The 20,619-nt window shown below is 36.2% G+C and overlaps 1 protein-coding gene across 1 annotated transcript; it reads left to right on the top strand.

The window, feature by feature from the left end:
* Window positions 1-15,957: 15,957 nt before the first annotated feature.
* LOC140147221 (monocarboxylate transporter 13-like) lies at window positions 15,958-20,335 on the top strand. Its single transcript, XM_072169001.1, has 4 exons — window positions 15,958-16,060; window positions 16,190-16,429; window positions 16,493-17,035; window positions 20,220-20,335. Exons 1-4 carry the CDS (start codon window positions 15,958-15,960, stop codon window positions 20,333-20,335), a joined length of 1,002 nt encoding a protein of 333 aa, XP_072025102.1.
* The last annotated feature ends 284 nt before the right edge of the window (window positions 20,336-20,619 follow it).

Below are 20,619 nucleotides of genomic sequence, written 5' to 3'. Positions count from 1 at the left end.
TTTGTTGCAGGTTCTTTTGTTGCCAGAATATTTTTCCAAATTTTGCTCCAATTGAATTTCATGTTTTTGAATTTATTTTCCCAAAAGGTTTGACATATTGGTTTAGTCGATACCTTTGATATCATAGCTTTATTGTGTGGTGCAATTCATTAATTCAACAAAAAATTTTCCATCATAAAAGTATATATCCTTGTTAGTAAGGGAGTGTTCAGAAATACTCTGGTGGGGGGGGGGCTGGAAAATATGTAGGGGGGTCATAAAATTTTAGGAGTTCTGAATAGGGGGGGGGGGGCTTAAAAAGTTTTGGGTGTATGAACATGGGGGGTTAAAAAGTTTTTCGGCACATAGAGGGGGGTGTAAAATTTTTTCGCGCACTCGCGCAAATCTTCCCATGTTAAACCAGAACAAAAGTACATTTGATCCAGCGTTCACAATTGTCGTCTATAACTTAATTTTGAGGTTTGTGTCAGTTCTTTCTGGTCAGCTCTTTAAATCACTAAAAGTTGTAATATCTTTGCTCTTCTTTAGTGTTGACAGTTTTTACAATGTTTCATGTAGTACAGATTATTAATTTATTATATTAGGCCTATCACTGATACAACTAAATCATGTTGCATTAAAATTATAGGTGGAGGAAGCTTGGAGAACCGGGGTACACGACATCCCCTAAAAATCCTAATAGAAGAATAAATAAAGCAATAATTGCCATGTGCAACTTTTTTTAGCACATCGGAAAGCACCATGTTTTGGGCCCAAATAGGGTAAAATTGCAAAATTGAGGCTTCGCGATCACGCAAACTGGCCCATCAATTTAATAGCAAAACACACAATTTCGGCAGTAGTGTAAACAGGGGCGGAAGGGCAAAAAATGAAAGAGAAAAGTGCCCCTCTGACGAAAAAATGAAAGAGAAAATCTGGAGGGCAAAGAAAAGGAGCAAGGAGACCCTTTTCCATATAAATTCAACCTGATCATGGGCCAAAATACTGTAAAATACAAAATGTTTGCACGCTGTGAGCGCACATTGTCACAATAAAGGCATTTTCATCCCATCATGGGCGAAATACACACTTTTTGCACGCGTTTTGTCCCAATAAAGCCTTTTTTGGAAGCTCAAATACATGATTGTACAGTCTCTCTAAAAAACAAAACCGGTACATGTATTTGCAACTGCAATTTCTTTTTTCGTCTGTGCCCCAAAAATTTATTCTCCCCCGACCAAGAAAACTGGCTACGCCCCTGTATTTTGGGCTAAAATAACAAAAAAACCAAAAAGTCCCAGTAAACATACAATAGGCATAGATCATACAATCATCCCCCCCAATGTTGATGCCGGTATGTATGTTTCTGACCAAATTATGCTCATATTTGGCCATTTTAGCCCCCAAAGTACACATTTTTGTGCGCTTCGCGCGTATTTATTCCACTTTTGAATCAAAATTCATTCGTTTAGCTTCCAAATGGCAAAAAGTTTAGCTCGCTTCGCGCGCATTTGTACCATTCACTTATTCTGTCGCTCATCAAATGGTACTGGATTCATTATATTTTTCAAACCCCATCCCCCATGTCAATAAGAAATCTACGCCACTGCCAGTAAAACCAGAACAAAATATACGGTATTCATCCCCGACCCCACTAAATTGTAATGCTTCCGGCGCCATTGATTCCGATCATAATTGAATGGTTATTAATTTACGGGGTTGCATAAATATACCGGTACATCGCTACTTTAAAACAATTCCACATATTTTATATCAATGACATGGGCACAATTTCATTGCACTTGAATACAAATTTTAGTATGGAATGTTTCCTCTGCCATTTGAATGGTAGTAGAATTGAATTAGTAGAATGGTACATTATGATGGGGGGGGCAAAATAGTTTTGAACCTATATGAGGGGGGGGTCAAAAAAGTTTTAGGGCCATTAAGAGGGGAGGTCAAAAAAGTTTTGGGTTCACGAAGAGGGGGGGGGTTAAAAAATTTTTCGACATGAAAAAAAATATTTTCCAGTCCCCCCACCAAAGTATTTCTGAACACTCCCTAACATTCTGAAGTTTATTTTTGCATGTCGTTAAAATTGCTTGTTTTAGAGCTAAATATTGTATACAAACACTGGCTGACTGTGGAAACCTACTTTTGATTTCATCTATTGAATGAAAGACACCATTTTGCTCATACAAGTCTGAAATACATATTATACCTCTTTTAGCCCACTCCTTGTAATAAAATGTCTTACCCCTGCTAATTATACAAATATTGTTCCAAATAACTTCACCTCCCCAGTTTTGTACTTGGTCTTTGTCTTGAGTACTTTTTGTTGACAACCATACCTTGATTAGATTTCGGTAAAACATGGGCATTTCATTTATTATATATCTTACCACTGCATTGATATTTTCAAAATTACAGTTGCACTTAAAAATATGTACGCCTAGCTGGGTTTTATTAATAATATATAAAGGAATATTCTTCCACGTTCTGATTTCTGGCAATGCCAACTTTTTATCCATAACAACTTCAATGAGTCCAGAAATATTTTAGAATTGAACATTTTTAGGCCACCGTTGTCGTACTCGTTTACTACTAGTGTTGTTCTTTTAACCTTTTCCGAACCTCCCCATACAAACTTAAAGAACATACTATTTACTTTATTTACAAAACATTGTTATTTCAATTCAAATTAATTTAAATTCCATTTTTACCATGTAAAATTAACTTTTTTCTTTTCCCTTGTTTGTATGTAAATTAATTTATATGTTTGCATGTTTGCTAAGGTCTATAATCCTTGGCTCAAATGTATGCTTGTGAATTTTGAAACTTTTGAATCGGATATTAACATTTGGACAGTATTTTTTGCGTGAATTGAGAGTACACTAGACCTTATTGAATTACATTCTGAATACGAAAAACGTCCTTCTGATATCAAATAATTTTTATTTTTTGAGATTTTAATTCGTGATATCATACAAATTTAATGACAAATTATTAAAATTTGATATATTTTTAAATTTTTGAAATTTGATCAATTGAATATTTCTATCTTTCATATTGAAGATATACACTTCCCCTCAAAAGACCTAAATTTCTTTGGTGTTTTTTTTTTTTTTTTGGGGGATCCATATCTTTAATACGAAAGGTCAAAATTTTCAGTTGATCGTCGGCTTTTCATCCAAGCTGCATACATATCATTAGATTTATAAAGTTTACTTCGAGGACTGTTAAATATCAAAAATATCCATTTTTAATCGTTTGCCATAAAATGTGTATTATATCGCAAATTTAAAAAAAAAAATCAAAAATATTTGATATCAGAAGGACATTCTTCGTATTCAGAATGCAATTCGATATGTCTGATGTACTCCCATGTCCCACAAAAAATACTGTCCAAACGTTGCTACCAGAGCCCTTAATCAGTGTTAATGATTGCAAAAAATTGGAAGAGGAAGTCATTCCATATGTTTTCATCGTAACTTAAAAGTAACTTAAAAGTAAGTCCAATAAGTCTACCTTGAAATGAACTGCAAAAATACAATGGATATTATTCATAATTCGTTTCATGAATTAAGTAGTCATGGTAACCTTATAAGTAAACGTATACATAAATCCCTGTTATATACAGCAATTGACATATATATTATGATTAATTTTCTATAGAAAATATTTGCCATTGAAATAAGGAAAAATTGCCATATACAATGTACACTCGTACGTACAGGATTCCGTTAACCATGCATTTTTGCGTTTTAATAATGGTAGTATTAAAGACCCATTCAGTTATCCCAGCGAAAGTATAACAAGAAATGTCTTTAAAAAGACAACACCATGGATGAAATTCATGTTTCATAATTTTACATTGACAAGTAAGTACTTGGAATGCTATAGTAATTTTTTGTGTGTAGCACATGTACAACTAACCGGGTTGGAAATGTTGTTACCACGAATACCACCAATGACATACTATAAGCTAAATTGAAAAATGTGTGGTAAATAGGTCTACATTTAATTTATACTAAATTTATACTTGTACAAACAAAGGGATCAATGGAAATCACATCCACCGAGTTTCGCATCAATCCAACAATCTATATTCAGACGACTTTGTGATTACGTTTTATGACATGACTTTGAACATTCTGACAATCCAACAATATATACTTATTCCACCTCAGGCTCAGATGACCTTTAACAATTATAATCAAAAAGACTGATTACTCAATCCCTGGCTCAATTCAATCTTTATTTTCTGAATGTGTTGATTATAATTGTTACTACATGTATAAAACCAAAGCAACTATCTACCCCAATTACTGGTATTTAACCCCCCCCCCCCCACTAGTGTCACTCCCAACATCAATTAGTGATGGTAACTAACCCTAGTTAACAGTGCAGGTGCCTGGGCACCTTATACCCAGCTTGGTTCCTGCTGTCTGGTCAGATAATTGCTCATTATAATTGTTGAATTAGTGTCACTTGTTGACAGCTTATCAGTAGCCTGGATCAGCAGGGGTGCATTTATATCATTTTTCATAGAGCAATTGTTCAAAATATTTAATGTCAAATGGTTCCTAAAAACCTTATTTGTGAATGGATTTTTATTGTTGAAAAAACAAAATGTATGTTTAATATATCAATTATTCCATTAACAGCAATTTCCTAAGTTTCCATTCATAAATAATCACAGAGTATCATCTGTTTACAAAATAAGTGTTTATTTTCAGATTTCCAATTAACCATTATCAGTAGGGTGCCAAATTATTATAGTTATAGTTATAGTCAGAAACAGGTATTTTGTCCTGTAGTCCCTGGCAACCCAGTCTGCTAGTGGCTCACTCGCAAACATACACGACAGAAACCGGCTGTGAAGGAGCCTATATGCACGTAAACATCTTCCTTATAACATGTATAATAAAATCCGATTTTGAGTATAATAAAGAAAGTCATGCATATGCAAAATGAAGCAATTACCTATTGCTAACTTGGTACAATGCATACTCGTAGCCCAATCTTGTACATCATAGCACCCAGTTTTGGTTTGTGGTTTCGAAATGTTGCAATTAAACATTAGTTCTTTCAAATATGAAACGCTAAAACCCAAATCTAGAACAAACAATCATATATTTAGAAAGATATAGCAAACTTTCCATGATAGAGATTGGACCCAAGACAAAGTACACCCAAATTAAGTGTCAATTCAGAATTATCCCACCATGGTGGAAACAAATTAAAATTGTTTATAAATTGTTTAAAAGTGAAGGATAAGTCATTCAAATTGGTATTTTTGAAATGAACATTTGGGCTAAAAACGAAGAAAACAGCAGTATTGACACGGCTTTTGGCAGAACCACTAGCAGGCTATGTTAGCACATCTATGACAATGACAAAAGTACACAAAATTTGATGATTTTTACGATCGTCCGACGTCGGGATGAACAAATCACTGAATGGGCCTTTAATATACGATTGGGCTTTTAATATAGTACGATTTCGGTCAAATTTTATTTTGATTGTACTTTGCCAAAATGTCATTATTAGTCTGCCAGGACTGTTTTACATATATGCTGCACGCAGCCTAGTGACACACACCGACATCGCCTGGCTAATAATTATTTGGTGCAGCAGAGACATTAAAATGAATACACGGGATCGATACACGTGAATTGCTATGCACGATTTTGATATCAGACGAAAATCTTCGGATACTGGGTTCGAAAATGATGAATATCTCCCGTAAATGAATTTTTCTCAAGAAACCAGATGTGGTCTCATACACTTGAAAATACGTGTTGAACAGATATTATAGTCGTTAGCGTGCGCTTTGAAAATTGGCCGTGCGCTTTGAACTCGAAATTTCACCAAAACTATCAATTTTATATTGCGTTGGTCCTGTATATGGACTACAGCGCACAGCAGGCTATAGCGGCACTCACGATCACTCAAGTGGAGAGAGTATAACCATTGACCGCAATGTCGTATACAAGCTTGCTCACAGAGCGAAAAATCAATTACCCCGTCTTTTGTCAGTAGCCTTAGTCAAGTCACTTCGCTAATAATATACATCTCATAAGGTCCGAATAAAATGACCTTTCGTGGCTGTGGATTCAACCTACCATGGCGATTTCTACTATGAAGATATCGGGGCGATGTCACTGTGTGACACTTCTCTAGTCCCTGAGTGAGTTTACATGTAGTGTGCCACACACACACCCCCACACAAATAACTCCCACATGACTGTTGTCTGATACAGGTGGTCTGGTACATGTAATTTTTACCTTCGGGAATTACCTGTTTATGGGTCTTACTTTAATTTTTCTAGTCATTTTAGAAATGAGGTAAAGTGACAGAAAACTCACTCACTATCTCAGCCGCTTAACTGTGGTGTTCTAAATGGGGGGATTTAAAGTTATGATATGACTTCAATTCAAACTTGCTTTGTTGTCCTAAAATCACAATGAATTTGGTTGAATCCAATTACGTGTAAGTTGGGACTGTGTAAACATTACAAATATGGCAAAAAACTCATTTAAAAGATCGTGCAGTATGGCTACTTTTTACGAACGTAATCGGCCTTTTTGACCCACTCCCTGTAATGAAAGGACTTTCGTTTATGACTTCATCGAACTTTTGGGTTGTTCCGTTCAAGTTTATATTTCAAATTTCCAAACACGAAGATTACTATACTTCCTTGCGTTGAGATTCATCATAATACAGCCTGTCTCAAAAAAAATTGTGCAAGTGAAAAGCGCCCTCTGTGGCAATTAGAAAATACCGTTGTGACATAATGCTTACATCAACGTCAAGGGCATAGTCTTAGCTCTCAAATGCCGTTTAGTCTGTTCAATTTGCTTGTTTTAATCTCGAGATATGCTTACTTAACAACGAAAGGGTAAAATCACAATTGTGCCACTTTTACTAGGGAAGAGGGCTGTACATGTAAATCAATGATAGCATCAAGTTTATCAAGAGTTCCTTCGTGAAATCAAAAGAATGCATCAATTACACAACAATACAAAATTGTTTTTTGTGTTTTATCATGATAAAGGTATTATAATGATTCTCTTTTTCCACTTACGACAAATTAAACGATAAATAAATATTTCACATTCTGCTTGTCAATGATTTTACCATGGTAAATACTGTTCTCTTTGTCATTCAAGACATGTTAAAAGACAAACAAATATTGCATACTAATATGTTAATGAACTTTGACAAGTTCATGAAATTTGACAAATTAATGAAATTAGACAAAATAATGCACGCACGCTGGTGTTGATGCGTCTAATGCACGAGCCCCGAAGGGGGGAGTGCATTAGACGCATCAACATCAGCTATCATTGATTTACATGTACAGCCCTATTCCCTAGTAAAAGTGGCACAATTGTGATTTTACCCTTTCGTTGTTAACTAAACATATCTCGAGATTAAAAAGAGCAAATTGAACAGAACAAACGGTGTGTGAGAGCTAAGATTGTGCCCTTGACGTTGATGTAAGCATCATGTCACAACGGTATTTTCTAATTGCCAAAGAGGGCGCTTTTCACGCTTTTGAGACAGGCTGTATATCCGTATTAACCATGTTAACCAACCCACTGCAGGGTTTATTGTTCTATTGTATCCGATTGAGCGCTGACATATTGGAAAATGTTGCCAATCAATATTCATGAGAGTGTACATTCAACGTCCAGTTATCGAAATTAGGTGACTTGTGTTTGGCAGGTGTGAAATACATCTGACTGGGTGTTTAAATTACGTAACGCATAAAGGTTTTGGCATCATTGAATGGCTGCTTAGTGCTGTTATATGCTTAGTTTCAATAATAATAATTATCATTTTCTTTATTCATTCCTTTCTTTTCCTTTCTCTGCACTCACTTATTCTTTCTTATGCCTACACTTTAGCAGTGGTGTAGATTTCTTTTTAACATTGGGGGCTCGGGGGTGGTGGTGTAGGATTTTTTTGAAGTACACCCGGTATAGTGAATCCAGCATCTTATGTTACAAATGCGCGCGGAAAATTTTACCATAGGCCTTTTGAAACTAAACTGGTGAAATATGGGACAAAAGTGGAATTGGGCATTTTTTGGGCTAAAATGGCCAAATATGAGGTTAATTTCGACAGAAACCCATACACAGGCGTCAACATGGGAGGGGGGATGATTGTATGGACCACCCCCTGAACAAAATATTGGGGGGATTTATCCCCCACCCCCTTCCCTCGGGATCTAAGCCCATGCAGCATGTCACTCCATCGCTCTCCTTCTCATTCTCCCTCCCTCCCTCTCCCCCTCTTCCTTTCTTTTTCTTTTTGTCTTCCTCCCCTCCGTTACAATCTCGATCACCCATACACTACTCCAATTTTCACCCCTCGACCCCTCCTTCACTACCTCAATTTCCCCTGGCTTTTAAAATGGATATTCGTGATATTACGAAACCCATTTGACTTTATTGAACAGGCATAACCATGATAACAACATATAATACTGCGAAGTAGTTAAAGCCATATTATAACATTTGCTGAGTAGAACGCCCACAAAAATGTTAAATTCTGGCTTTTAGATGATTGCAATGTACTTTAGTCAATAAAGATACTCTGCAAAAATCAAGACTTTAGGTCCTGTAGTTTTGTCAAAATCCGAGATTTTGAATAAAACGATGGAACCGGCGTTTTATTATTACGATGGAAATATTAGTCGAACTGTCGAACACGTATGCACAGTACGCACACGGCGTGCGGGATACACATACACCCCCCTACGATTGTACCGTATTACAACCGCGGGAGTAACATGTGCGCTAGTAGTAAATTCCAATTTTCTATGCTTTACCTCACTTGTTCGGCTCAAAATTAAAAGGGGACATATCTGACAGTAAAAGCTAACATTTTATGGAAAATAAATACTAATCTATTTTTATAGAAATGTTATAATATGGCTTTAACTATAGAAAATGACAGCCATGGCACGTTGTTATGGGTAATCGATCAGCAACTCTATTGAATTTATTTAAATGGGGCGCCTAAATAAAGGTGTGTGGTAAATAATTGTACATCGACGGTAAAGTGTGCTTTTGTGTGCACACCCTTGGGTTGTATTAGAACAAAGGGTACCTCTCGTTCGTGTTGGCGCTTTCAAGTGACTTTCGTTTCATCACTTATTGACAGTAGCCTGCATATTATAGCGTTAATACGCTGTCAGGTCAGTTACCGATTTAATGGTGGAAGCCCTTTGCCCCGAACAAAAGGTACCGTTTCGGTAAATCAAATCGGCACAAAGGAACAAAGCATTACGTAATCTATTTCCTCTCCTTTCTATCTCTAACCTCCTTTGTGCTAATAGTATACAAATGCATGATACACTACACTAGGATCCACAACATGCTCATCTATCAGGACACGGCTCTTTAACCCCAATAAATTTGTACATTCATTAAAGGGCAGGTCTATTGCAAAAACATGTTTATCTCTATTCGAAGAGAATAATTATTACATTACAAGTTGACACTCGTTGCAATTTTTTATGCGTATTTCTCCTGAAAAAAGAGAAATTGTGTGGGTAAAGTTCGGGCTCGTACGTGTTCTTCCCCCGTTTGAAGCGAAATTAATTTTCAAGGCAGCGGGCTATGACGTAAGTAAATGAAGCGGTCACTATATCATGGTCTCATTTACTTGTGTGACAAGTTTGACATTAGCAACAATGAGTTGTACTATTATTTATCATAACAGTGCTGCATAACAATATGCAGACTATTGTTCTCATTTCGGGAACAAAACTATAATAACTATAGCATTGCAATATCGCACAGGGAAATCAGATACATGAGTTTGTGGACTTAACACGGTTTATATGCTAGTCTCAGATTGATCACGCTGAAATTCTAAGCTCAAATTTTTTTTTTTTTTTTAGCCCAAATATTTCTCATGATATTGATATACATATGAATTGTAATATCACAATATTGTAATATCACAATTTACTAATTATATAAAAAAAGAAGTGGCTGATTTTATCCATATGTTTAAAAACCATTAAATTTGAAATACTTAATTCAGTGGCTTTTTTCCGTGAACAACAACAGTATACGTTCTGTGCATTGAAAATGTTTATAGTCCATTCTGGCAAAGCAGTCACAGTCATTTCAGGACGTCAACCTTTTTCTAGGTCAAATCTGTCTCGTTCGAAGGAATATCAATTTTACACGTCTTATTTCTCAAAAAAAAGAGTCATTTTCATTGTCCTCATAATATTAGCTTGCCAATGATATGATGTTGTCCGAGCAATATATATGACCTTTAAATGACCTTTGAAAATTTGAGTACAAATACTCATACTCTGCAACTTAAGTCAAATTGTGCTCTATGATTGTTTAAAGAGGGTCTCCGGCAATCATAACACTATACCTTATATGTTAGAAAAATATTTATCAAACACGAATCATATGGTTTTATTTAAAATAAACTCATATTGACCATAAAAACTAATAAAAACAGTCGGCTCTCAACACGCGATATTCAAAATTCCCGCACTGAAATAGTTTAAGTACAATGACGTAATAATTGTTTGTGCTCAATTGTCGTCAGACTTCATTGTATTATTGGGACGTCATTGCACTCGACAATTTCGGTGCCCGGGAATTTTGAATATCGCGTGTTGAGAGTCGGATGTTTTTATTCGTTTTTATGGTCACTATGAGTTTGTTTTAATTAAAACTATGTGATTCGTGCTTGATAATTATTTTTCTTTCATATAAGGCATAATGTTGTGATGGTAAAGAAATAAATTATAAAAAATGGCGGACAGCAGGTATTGATTTTGTCTCTGACCTTGTCCATGTTAACCAAAACCGTTTTCTCTTTCTTCATGAAATTGAAACAAATTATGGATTACGGCTAAATTTTTTGGAATACAACAGTGTAATTTGCGCAATTAAAAGTAATTTCAAGCATCTATTTCAGGAAAACGCTACATTTATTGCAATTCCTAAGCCGTTTATCCCATTTCATTTCAGTTTTATTTTAAAAGATAAAAAAGGTTGCAGATCAATCTGTAAACAACTTATGTCCTCAAAGATACCAAGAGCAAAACGAAAATGGGAAGTAAAATTAAATAGTAGCTTTTCAGATAATGAATGGAAGATATACTCTTTGTTGCCATTTAAATGTACAATGGATACAAAATTACGGTGGTTTCAGTACAGAATTTTAAATGGAATTCTTACCACAAATACATTTATGTTTAAAATTGGCAAAAGAAATGATAATATGTGTACTTTTTGCAACGAGGAACCAGAAACGATAATTCATCTTTTATCAGATTGTAAAAAGGTTAAACCCATTTTGTCTCAGCTCGAAACCTGGTGTTTACAAAAACTCGGTATACCTATCACATTCAACCGAAATCATATTCTTTTCGGGACAGATTTAGGAAAACTAAATAGTGCTATCAATTTAATTCTCATTTTAACTAAGTTTTATATATACAGAAAAAGATGCCAAAATTCAACCCTTTCTTTTATCCCTCTTCAGAAGGAAATAGAATATTATCATAAATTGGAAAGATTCATTCTTTTAAAACATTCAAAATACCGAGTTTATCAAAATAAATGGCAGGTTTGGAAGGGACTTTTCAACTAAACATTTTGTTCTTATTGTAAAAGCTAGACAATTCAAATGCTATATATATATGTATGTGAGAGTGTATGTGTGCTGGTACTGTTTATGTATTGTTTAATATTTAAAAAAATACCTGGTGTATAAAAATCAAATTTCTGTATTTATCTGAGCAAACTATGATTGTAAAATGTACACTGGAAAAAAAAATAATAATGTTGTGATTGCCGGAGACTTCCTCTAATTGAGGTTATTGAACTATGTCATTGTTTCATTGAATATTGTTTACAAACTGAGAGGTGAAAAGGCAACGTTTTGGGGAAATGAAAGCTTGATGCAGTATTCTGGAATAGATAAAAAGTCAGGCTGTAATAAAACAGAAATAAACTAGTGGCAAATGGTGGTCATAGACCACAAACCTAGCTGGGCGTGTTGGTGTTGTGGAGGTATCTGACCCCTACAAAATGTTCCAAAAATGTTCCCCTGGTCATGAGGTCTGTTGTCACTGTGTTTGAGTCCCGTACTCCTTACAGATGTCCAGAAAATGCAATTTTACGATTTGATCCCAGATGACCTTTGACCTGACCCCTGCAAAATGTTCCAAATATGTTCCTCTGTCATCAACTTTGTTGTCACAGAGTTTGAGCCCTGTACTCTTTATAGATGTCCAGAAAATATGTTTCTGAGATTTGACCTCTGCATGACCTTTGCCATGACCCCTGCAAAATGAAATGCAAAATGAAATTATAAGATTTGACCCCAGATAACCTTTGACCTGACCCTGCAAAGTGTTCCAAAAATGTTGCCCTGGTTATCAAGTTTGTTGTCACCAAGTTTGAGCCCCGTACCCCTTACAGGTGTCTGGAAAATGCACTTCTAAAATTTGACCTCTGTATGACCTTTGACCTGACCCCTGCAAAATGTTCCCCAAGTTATGAGATCTGTTTTCTTCGAGTTTGAGCGCCATACCCATTACATATGTCCAGATAATGCAATTGTAAGATTTCACCTCCTTAATGACCTTTGACCCCAATTCTGTATACAAGTTATAGGCGTGTGGTATAGCCGATGCATATATGCAAATGACATCATTGTACTATATAATATGTGACAGAAGAAGCATTTTGAAGATATTTGGTTAAATACCGGTACCAGAAATGCCCCTTTAATGACCTTTGACCCCAATTCTGTTTAGACACTATGGGCATTGGATATAGCCGATACATATATGCAAGTTACGTAATTTTAGGGTGGAACATGTAGGAGGAGAAGCATTTTAAAGTTTGTTGCCAGAAGAAGAAAGAAAGAACTAGTGGCAAATGGTGGTCATAGACCACAAACCTAGCTGGGCGTGTTGGTGTTGTGGAGGTATCTGACCCCTGCAAAATGTTCCTAAAATGTACAGATGTACAGAAAATACATTTCTAAGATTTGACCTCTGCATGACCTTTGACCTGACCCCTGCAAAATGTTCCCCTGATCACGAGATTTGTTGTCACTGAGTTTGAGCCTTGTACCTCTTACAGATGTCCATATAATGAAATTCTAAGATTTTACCTAAGATGACCTTTGACCTGACCCCTGCAAATGTTTCAAAATTGTCCCCAGGTCAAGAAGTTTGTTGTCACTGAGTTTGAGCCCCATACCCCTTACAGATGTCCAGAAAATGCATTTCTAAGATTTGACCTCTGCGTGACCTTTGACCCGACCCCTGCAAAATGTTCCCCTGGGCATGAGATTTGTTGTCAATAAGTTTAAGCCCCATACCCCTTACAGATGTCCAGATAATGTAATTGTAAGATTTGACCCCCTTAATGACCTTTGACCCCAATTCTGTATGCAAGTTATAGGCGTGTGGTATAGCCGATGCATATATGCAAATGACATCATTGTACTATATAATATGTGGCAGAAGAAGCATTTTGAAGATATTTGGTTAAATACCGGAAATGCCCCTTTAATGACCTTTGACCCCAATTCTGTTTAGACACTATGGGCACTGGATATAGCCAATACATGTGTGCAAGTTACGTAATTGTAGGGTGTAACATGTAGGAGTAGAAGCATTTTGAATTTATTGCCAGAAAGAAGAAGAAAGAAAGAAAGAAAGAACTAGATCTGGTTACAGATCTGGACCTAGCTGGGGCCGGAAATGCCAGTCTTAACTTAAAGTTTGACCTTTGACCGGCTATTATGGACATCTCACACCATTAATGGTGCATCACTGTAGCATGTAGGGGCTTTATCCGTCTTCCATAGGCTGAGATACAGCTACTTTTCCGTAATTTTAAACATTTTTTTGCAAATTTGACGTTTTGACCCCTTAATGACCTTTGACCCCAATATAAAAAAAACCTCATATACACCGAGAAAATGCATTGTTACAGATTAAATTAAAAAAATCTACTGTGCTTAGTTATGGAGATAAAAATTCTTGAACTTATTTAGCTTAAAACCGGAAATGACGTCTAAATGACCTTTGACCAAAAAAATAAAAATACCGTGCATACATCAGGTAACACTAATGCATATATGAAGTTTATGTCACTCTGGTCTGGTTACGTTTTGAGATATAAAAAATGAACATATTTGATGATTTTTGGTTTTTGACCGGAAGCGACCCTTAATGACCTTTGACCCCGAAACTGTAGACACCCCAAAGACCCTGGCTAATAGCAATGCATGTGTGCTAATGACAACACTCTGCTATGTAATTTGTAAAAACAGTGATTTTTTGAATATTTTTAGCTTTCAGACCGGAAATGACCCCTTAATGACCTTTGACCCCTTATCTGTGAACACCCTATAGACACCGACCAAAGTCAAGTCACATGACCTAAGCATGTCACCATCACATGTTATTTGTGGAAGAAGAAGCATTTTAGAGTAAAATCGCATTTTTGCCATTGTGAGCCGGTCAAAGGTCAAATGGAGTTCAATGTCATGTCACATGTGGGGACATGGTCAGTGGTGTTTGTGACAAAGTATGGTCAAAATCGGTCAAAGCATAACAGAGCTAGGGCGAAACGTGGCAAGTCACGCAAAATGTCACGTGTTGCCAGAAAGAAAGAAAGATCCGATAGCATCCCAAGACCTAGCCGGTGTCCCGGCTAGGTAAAGAAAGACAACACACCATCAACAATTACACTTTCATGGGTAACTCATGGGCATGAATCGCGGTCAATGTCAAATTCTCTCTTCTTTCATGCCCATAAATTCCTTATTCATGGGTAACTCATGGCATGAATCATGGTCAATGTCAAATTTTTTCTACTTCCATGCCCATTAATTTTTTATTCAAGGGCATCAATTACAATTTTAATGGGTTCAAAATTAACGACCCATGAATCCTTGATAGAGGATTTTCATGCAATATACAAAACAAAAGAATCGGAATGTCTTGCCATGGTTATGGCATGGCATGTTCATGTCATGATTTGCATAAGCAACCAGTAGCGAATTTTGGGAATACCCATGATTTTTTTGAACTATGTGTATCGATGATTTGCTTAAAACCCTTTACACTTTTGTGGATGGGGCTCTTCATGTTTGCATCAGTGTTTTAAAAGCGCTCGATAGACACAGGGTCACCAATCTTAGAATGCTCTGTCTTATTGCATACCTCTATACATGATGCGTCTTCAATGTATTCTATAATGTCATACTTAATTGGGTTTTAAGTTCAAAGTCCCAGAATTGAATTTTCTAGCTCATGATTAAGGGTAAAAATAATTTGATTTGAAAAACGAAAAGGTGTTAGAGTCATGTTTTTACATTATTATGTTTTGCTGAATCCAAGTGTGTGAAAATATTGGATCCAACACATAATAATGATAAAATTGGATACTTTACGCCCAATATTTATTGGTCTCGTTATCATGGTTATGAGTTTTAAATATTGGACTCGGCTGCGTCTCGTTCAATATTTTAAAACTCATAGCTCAACCAATAAATATGGGCTCAATTGGTATAATTTTATATCAATATTATGTGTTTCAAAAGGGTGTTTTTTCCTCACGTGAAAGTACCAGTGTGTATTTTATTATCAGCAAGATTTATAAAGCGTGTATTTAAAAAAAAATGGTTTCTGATATCGTCAAAGTGTGTCACCAAGAGACCGTGTAGTATTACTGTTAAATCAGTTTTGTGTTTGTTTCTAGCTCCAGTTGTTGGTATACTCGCAAGCAGAGTAAACAACCGTCTTTTAGGAATTATTGGGGGAGTTATCATTGGATCCTCGCTCCTATGCGCTTCTTTTGTGAATAACGTTTCAACTCTCGTGATTCTGCTCTCAATTGTAAATGGTAACAAAATAACCTCTGATAGTACATTACAATAACGTTTTAGACGACAAAATGATGATAGGCATATATATAGATGAGGAGGAGGAGGAGGAGGAGGAGGGGAAGAAGAAGGAGGATGATATGGATGATGATGATGATGATGTTGATATTGCTAGTAATTATGATGTCGATAATGATATTAATGCATCAATGATGATGGTAAACATGATGAGGTCGATAATGATGATGATGATTTTGATCGTGATGAAAATGATTAATAATTGAGCATTATTTTCTTTTACAGGATTCTGCTTGGCCTTATTGAGGACTCCAACTTATGCTCTACTGGCACACTATTTTGACAAAATGTATCCTCTAGCATCTGGAGTATGCTATGCTTGTGGTTCCTTAGGATTGATGGTATTTGCTCCTTTAACTCAATTACTTTTAAGTACATATGGATGGCGCGGTACTCTTCTTATACTTGCTGCAATCAATTTTCATTTGGTAGCATGCGCTGCTTTGCTCCGTTCACCTCCTGTTGGCATAGAACAATGCTCTTCAACTTCTAGTGCTTTGAACCTTACATATTCTGAATCTAAAAAAGAAAGCAACGATGATACATACGAGGTATTTAGTTGGATGAGCGACGGACCGTCAGAAAGTTTTAAAAGGAAAACGCATAAGTTACTGGAATTATCGGGAATGTCATTATTCAAGAATCCGTCATTTCTTGCAGTGTGTATCATGACGGCCAGCATAGATACTACATTCACGGGTTGGGTTGTTTATTTCGTTCCTCATTGTTTAGTAAAGGGACTCACCCCGTACGCTGCAGCGTTCCTTGCAACTGCTGCTGGTTTTGTCAATTTGATTGGACATGTTCTATATATCCCCATTGTAAGCGCAAGAGGAGCAATTTACATATCAGGAACTGTTGCAGCTGTTTCACTCTTGGTGGATAAATTTACCGTAACAATTATAACCATTTCAATAGCAAATGTACTCTATATGTTTGCAATCGGAATAGCGTATCCACTTTGCGATGTAGTCATGAAGTCTGTTGTGGACCCAAATATGTTAGCTACAGCATTTGGATGGCGAATGGCCATTGGTGGCCTAGTAAGATTCTTCCCAGGCTTCATACTAGGTAAGTGATAATGAAAAACATGGCCCTCTACGGTATATCTCCACTTAAAAGAGGATTTTTTTTCGAAACGGACTATGAAAAGTCCATATTGTTTCATAAAAAAAAAAAAAAAAAAAAAAATTGCAATTTATTTTGATGCTTTAATTGAATGAGAAATTGTTGCTTAAAAGGACAGACTTGTAATCAGGCTAAAAAGTTAGCCCATTGAGAAATGCATACTTGTTGTGAGTATGTGGTGAGTAGACTTGAACAAATCTTGATTTTACACACCACCAAATCGGGTTCGAATCAAACTCCAAACTCAGTGTTTTATTCTGAGAACCACACCAGGTTGATTTAATGGAAAAAAAAATGGGGGCGGGGTGGGGAGGGGGTTGTAAGGTTGATGGTTAAAAGAAGTTGATGATTAGCATGGTATACAGATAATATAATAACATTATCACTTATGAATAGCTTTATTTTGATACCAAATTTCATTTGTAGTTCCCATCAGCATTGACAAAATCATCAATATGAACATGTCGTTCAATGAGGATTTTTGCATGTATAGTGGTGTGCAACAAGAAAAACAAATCAAATAAGAATGGCGACATCCTATCTATTGCGAAGTGGCGGTTTTATCAATAATAAGAGTTGAAACTTGAAAGTGAACAGTGTCATGTGTTTGAAAGGCTAGGTCTATATATTTAACTATAAGGCCTGATTCAATTACATGTTTTCGTCGAAGTCAAGTTATAATGGATTTATAGTGAATTCAATTTTGATGAAGTGAGTACACAAAAATTTGTTTAAGCTTACTTACACAGTACACATACATACATGACATACATGTACGTGCATGCATGTTGAACCACACTCAGTTTCAGAGAAGAACGGCAGTCCCTTACTCAGATTGACGCAAGCGCCCTGTTAATGAGCGACATTTTGACGCTTAATCGGCCAATCAGATTACCGCGTATGTTGTTATGATTGTCAGACGATTGAATCACCGATCAGAAACACACGTCCGTGTTTACACTGTGCACGCTCTCAAAATGTAAACAAGTGCCGTTCTTCTTTGACCGAAACTGCATGTAGCTGAGCGCATGCATGCCATTGCCATATCTGTAATCGCCATAGGGTAGCAACAACATATACAAGATTAAGCCTTTTTAAAATGAAATTTTATGCATACCGAATTTTATCGGCTAAATACGCATGCCGTTTGAAATGACGCGTCAATTATTTGTAATTTGCGACGCATCGTGAGATGGCGAACACATCCAACGAAGCCTGCATTTAATTTTTTTTTAATATAATTTAACTTTTCCCAGATGTTCATTTAATTTTTGTGCATTTTAGCATTCTATTCAGTAGGCAAATTTCCCAATGCTACAATGTACTACAGTACACACATAACCTATGATTCTGCATGGCCATATAGATGCTTGTTATGTAACACCTTTTGTAATTTACACCCTTAATCCAAGGTTATGAATATGAAATGAGGGCTAGCTGTTTACATTGTCTGTTTGCATTGCAATGGACCTGTGATTTTGCACAATGGATCTTGTTATTGCATGCTAAAAATATCCCATGTTGTCTAAATGGAAGAATGTTTTATAAATGGGGGGGGTGCCCTAAAATTACACCCACAATCATACCCCTAATCTAACCATCGCAATAACCCTAAATCCTATGCACTTCTAACGTATAGCCGTCCCTAATTCTAAACCCTAACCTAATTTTGAAGTCGACGCCCGACGTCGCGAAATGACAAAAGCGTACGTCTAGATTAACGTCGAAAGCGAGACGACAGAGACGCGTCCAGCAAAAATCACGAAACGCGTATAACTCCCATCGTTCCGCTTCCGCGCCGCCGTGCGCGCGTCGGTAGACGATGACATCGTCGTCGTCGATAAACTCTAACTCTATGTCCGAACCCCAACACAAATATTATACAGCACCCATGCATAGCATGTGTGCATGCACTGATGCTGGTATAATATTATACAGCAATACAGCATATACTGTGATGTAGTGCACTGATCCATGGTATAATATTATACAGCACCCATGCATATAGCATGTGTGCACTGATTCCTATTTTTTTTTTTTTTTTTTTTAACTTTTAACTTAAAAAATGAACTTTTTCTGGTCCACTTCGAGAAAAAATCATGTTTTAAACTTTATAATCATACTGTGCACAAATAGTATCTTTAAATAAAAGAAAAATAATTTTAAAACGGAACAATACATTTAGGTAAATTTTTGAATCCACTGTGACCTCTACACGCATATACAGTAAGCCAAAAAATTAAGGTACCAGTTGTGTTCACCCCTGTATATTCTAAATAAAGACAAATATGTAAGAGAAAAACAAACAGCCAATACCTGGACTCTTTAGCTCTGATTAAAGACCTTATTTATTGCAATTGGTTGAGAATTAAAGAAACAGTGATCTAAAACCTAACGAAGAAACGAAATCAAAAGTTGCACTTGTGTGTTTTAATCAATGAAAGCACGCCGCTAGTTTTAACGTGTTAATCAATGGAAGCACGGCGCTACCAGTTCGCTTGTTCGCAAACGCGTTGTGTACAAATCAATAGCGCATGCAATGGAGGAAACTGCGGAAACTGCAACTTTTAAATTGGCACCTTCCTTAGGGTTTTGGATCGCCGTATCTTTATTTCTTGAACAATTTCAACGAATGAGGTCTTAAATTCGAGGTAAAAGATACAGCCTGTGGCTGTTGGTTCCAATTATGACACATCTGTCTTTGTTTAGGATATACAGGGGGAAACTTAACTGGTACCTTAATTTTTTGGCTTACTGTAGTTGAACAAGCATTTGAATGGACGAAGGTCTAACTGGTGGAGAATCTGTTGGGTGCCTAATTTATGAATGTTTTTATAATTTAGTTTAAAACCAATTATGTGTAGTGTGGTACATCAATCGTTAGTAAACAATGATAAGATTGAAAAAACAATTTAGTAAAAAGTGGACTTAATCTCGTGGGAGAATCATATCAAAGATTGTTTCCATGAGTTTCTCGCTGTCTATGTCTTCTTTGTCTTTGTCAATCGACAACATCCGATTATCGCGATTACAGAAATAATACAGAGCTGATTTTGTCCCCTTAGATCATAATATGAACCATAACCGGGAACCATAATAAAACAATTTTGTGTATTTTTCTCTATAGGTTGGATCTACGATTATACTGGTAGTTATGATGCTGGATTCTTTTTCTTGGGTGCTGTGCAAGCTTTCGGTGTAATTGCCCTGGTTGTTGATGATCTGTTTTATCTACGAAAATAAAGAAAGACGGGTTAATATAGGTTTTAATGTCATGTAAACTTACATTCACCAAATATGCATAAAAGAAATATAAGTCGATAAAAAATGATAATTTCTATTTACCGGCGGGGCCGAGTGGGTGGAATCCCGGGAAGCTCCTAGTTTTTGGCATATTACAAGATAAAAAAATCATTATTTCAGAGTATAAAGTTCCCTTTCTCTTCTTCCCTCTTTTTCTTTCCTTTTCTCTTCCCCTTTCCTCTTCTTTTCTTTTTCCCTTTTCTTCTCCCTTCCCTTTCTCTTCT

Source organism: Amphiura filiformis, chromosome 3 (genome assembly GCF_039555335.1).
Source record: "Amphiura filiformis chromosome 3, Afil_fr2py, whole genome shotgun sequence".
NCBI lineage: Eukaryota > Metazoa > Echinodermata > Ophiuroidea > Amphilepidida > Amphiuridae > Amphiura > Amphiura filiformis.
Note: the sequence above shows the minus strand (reverse complement) of the source record. Positions and strands in the feature narration are given on the sequence as shown.

What these genes read in the sequence shown, in the direction of transcription:
- LOC140147221 (XM_072169001.1), top strand. Translation starts at nt 15,958, where the DNA reads ATGATGATAGGCATATATATAGATGAGGAGGAGGAGGAGGAGGAGGAG. An exon ending in TGATGATGTTGATATTGCTA is followed by an intron (nt 16,061 to 16,189) that starts GTAATTATGATG and finishes TTTCTTTTACAG; the next exon opens with GATTCTGCTTGGCCTTATTG. An exon ending in GCTCCGTTCACCTCCTGTTG is followed by an intron (nt 16,430 to 16,492) that starts GCATAGAACAAT and finishes AATCTAAAAAAG; the next exon opens with AAAGCAACGATGATACATAC.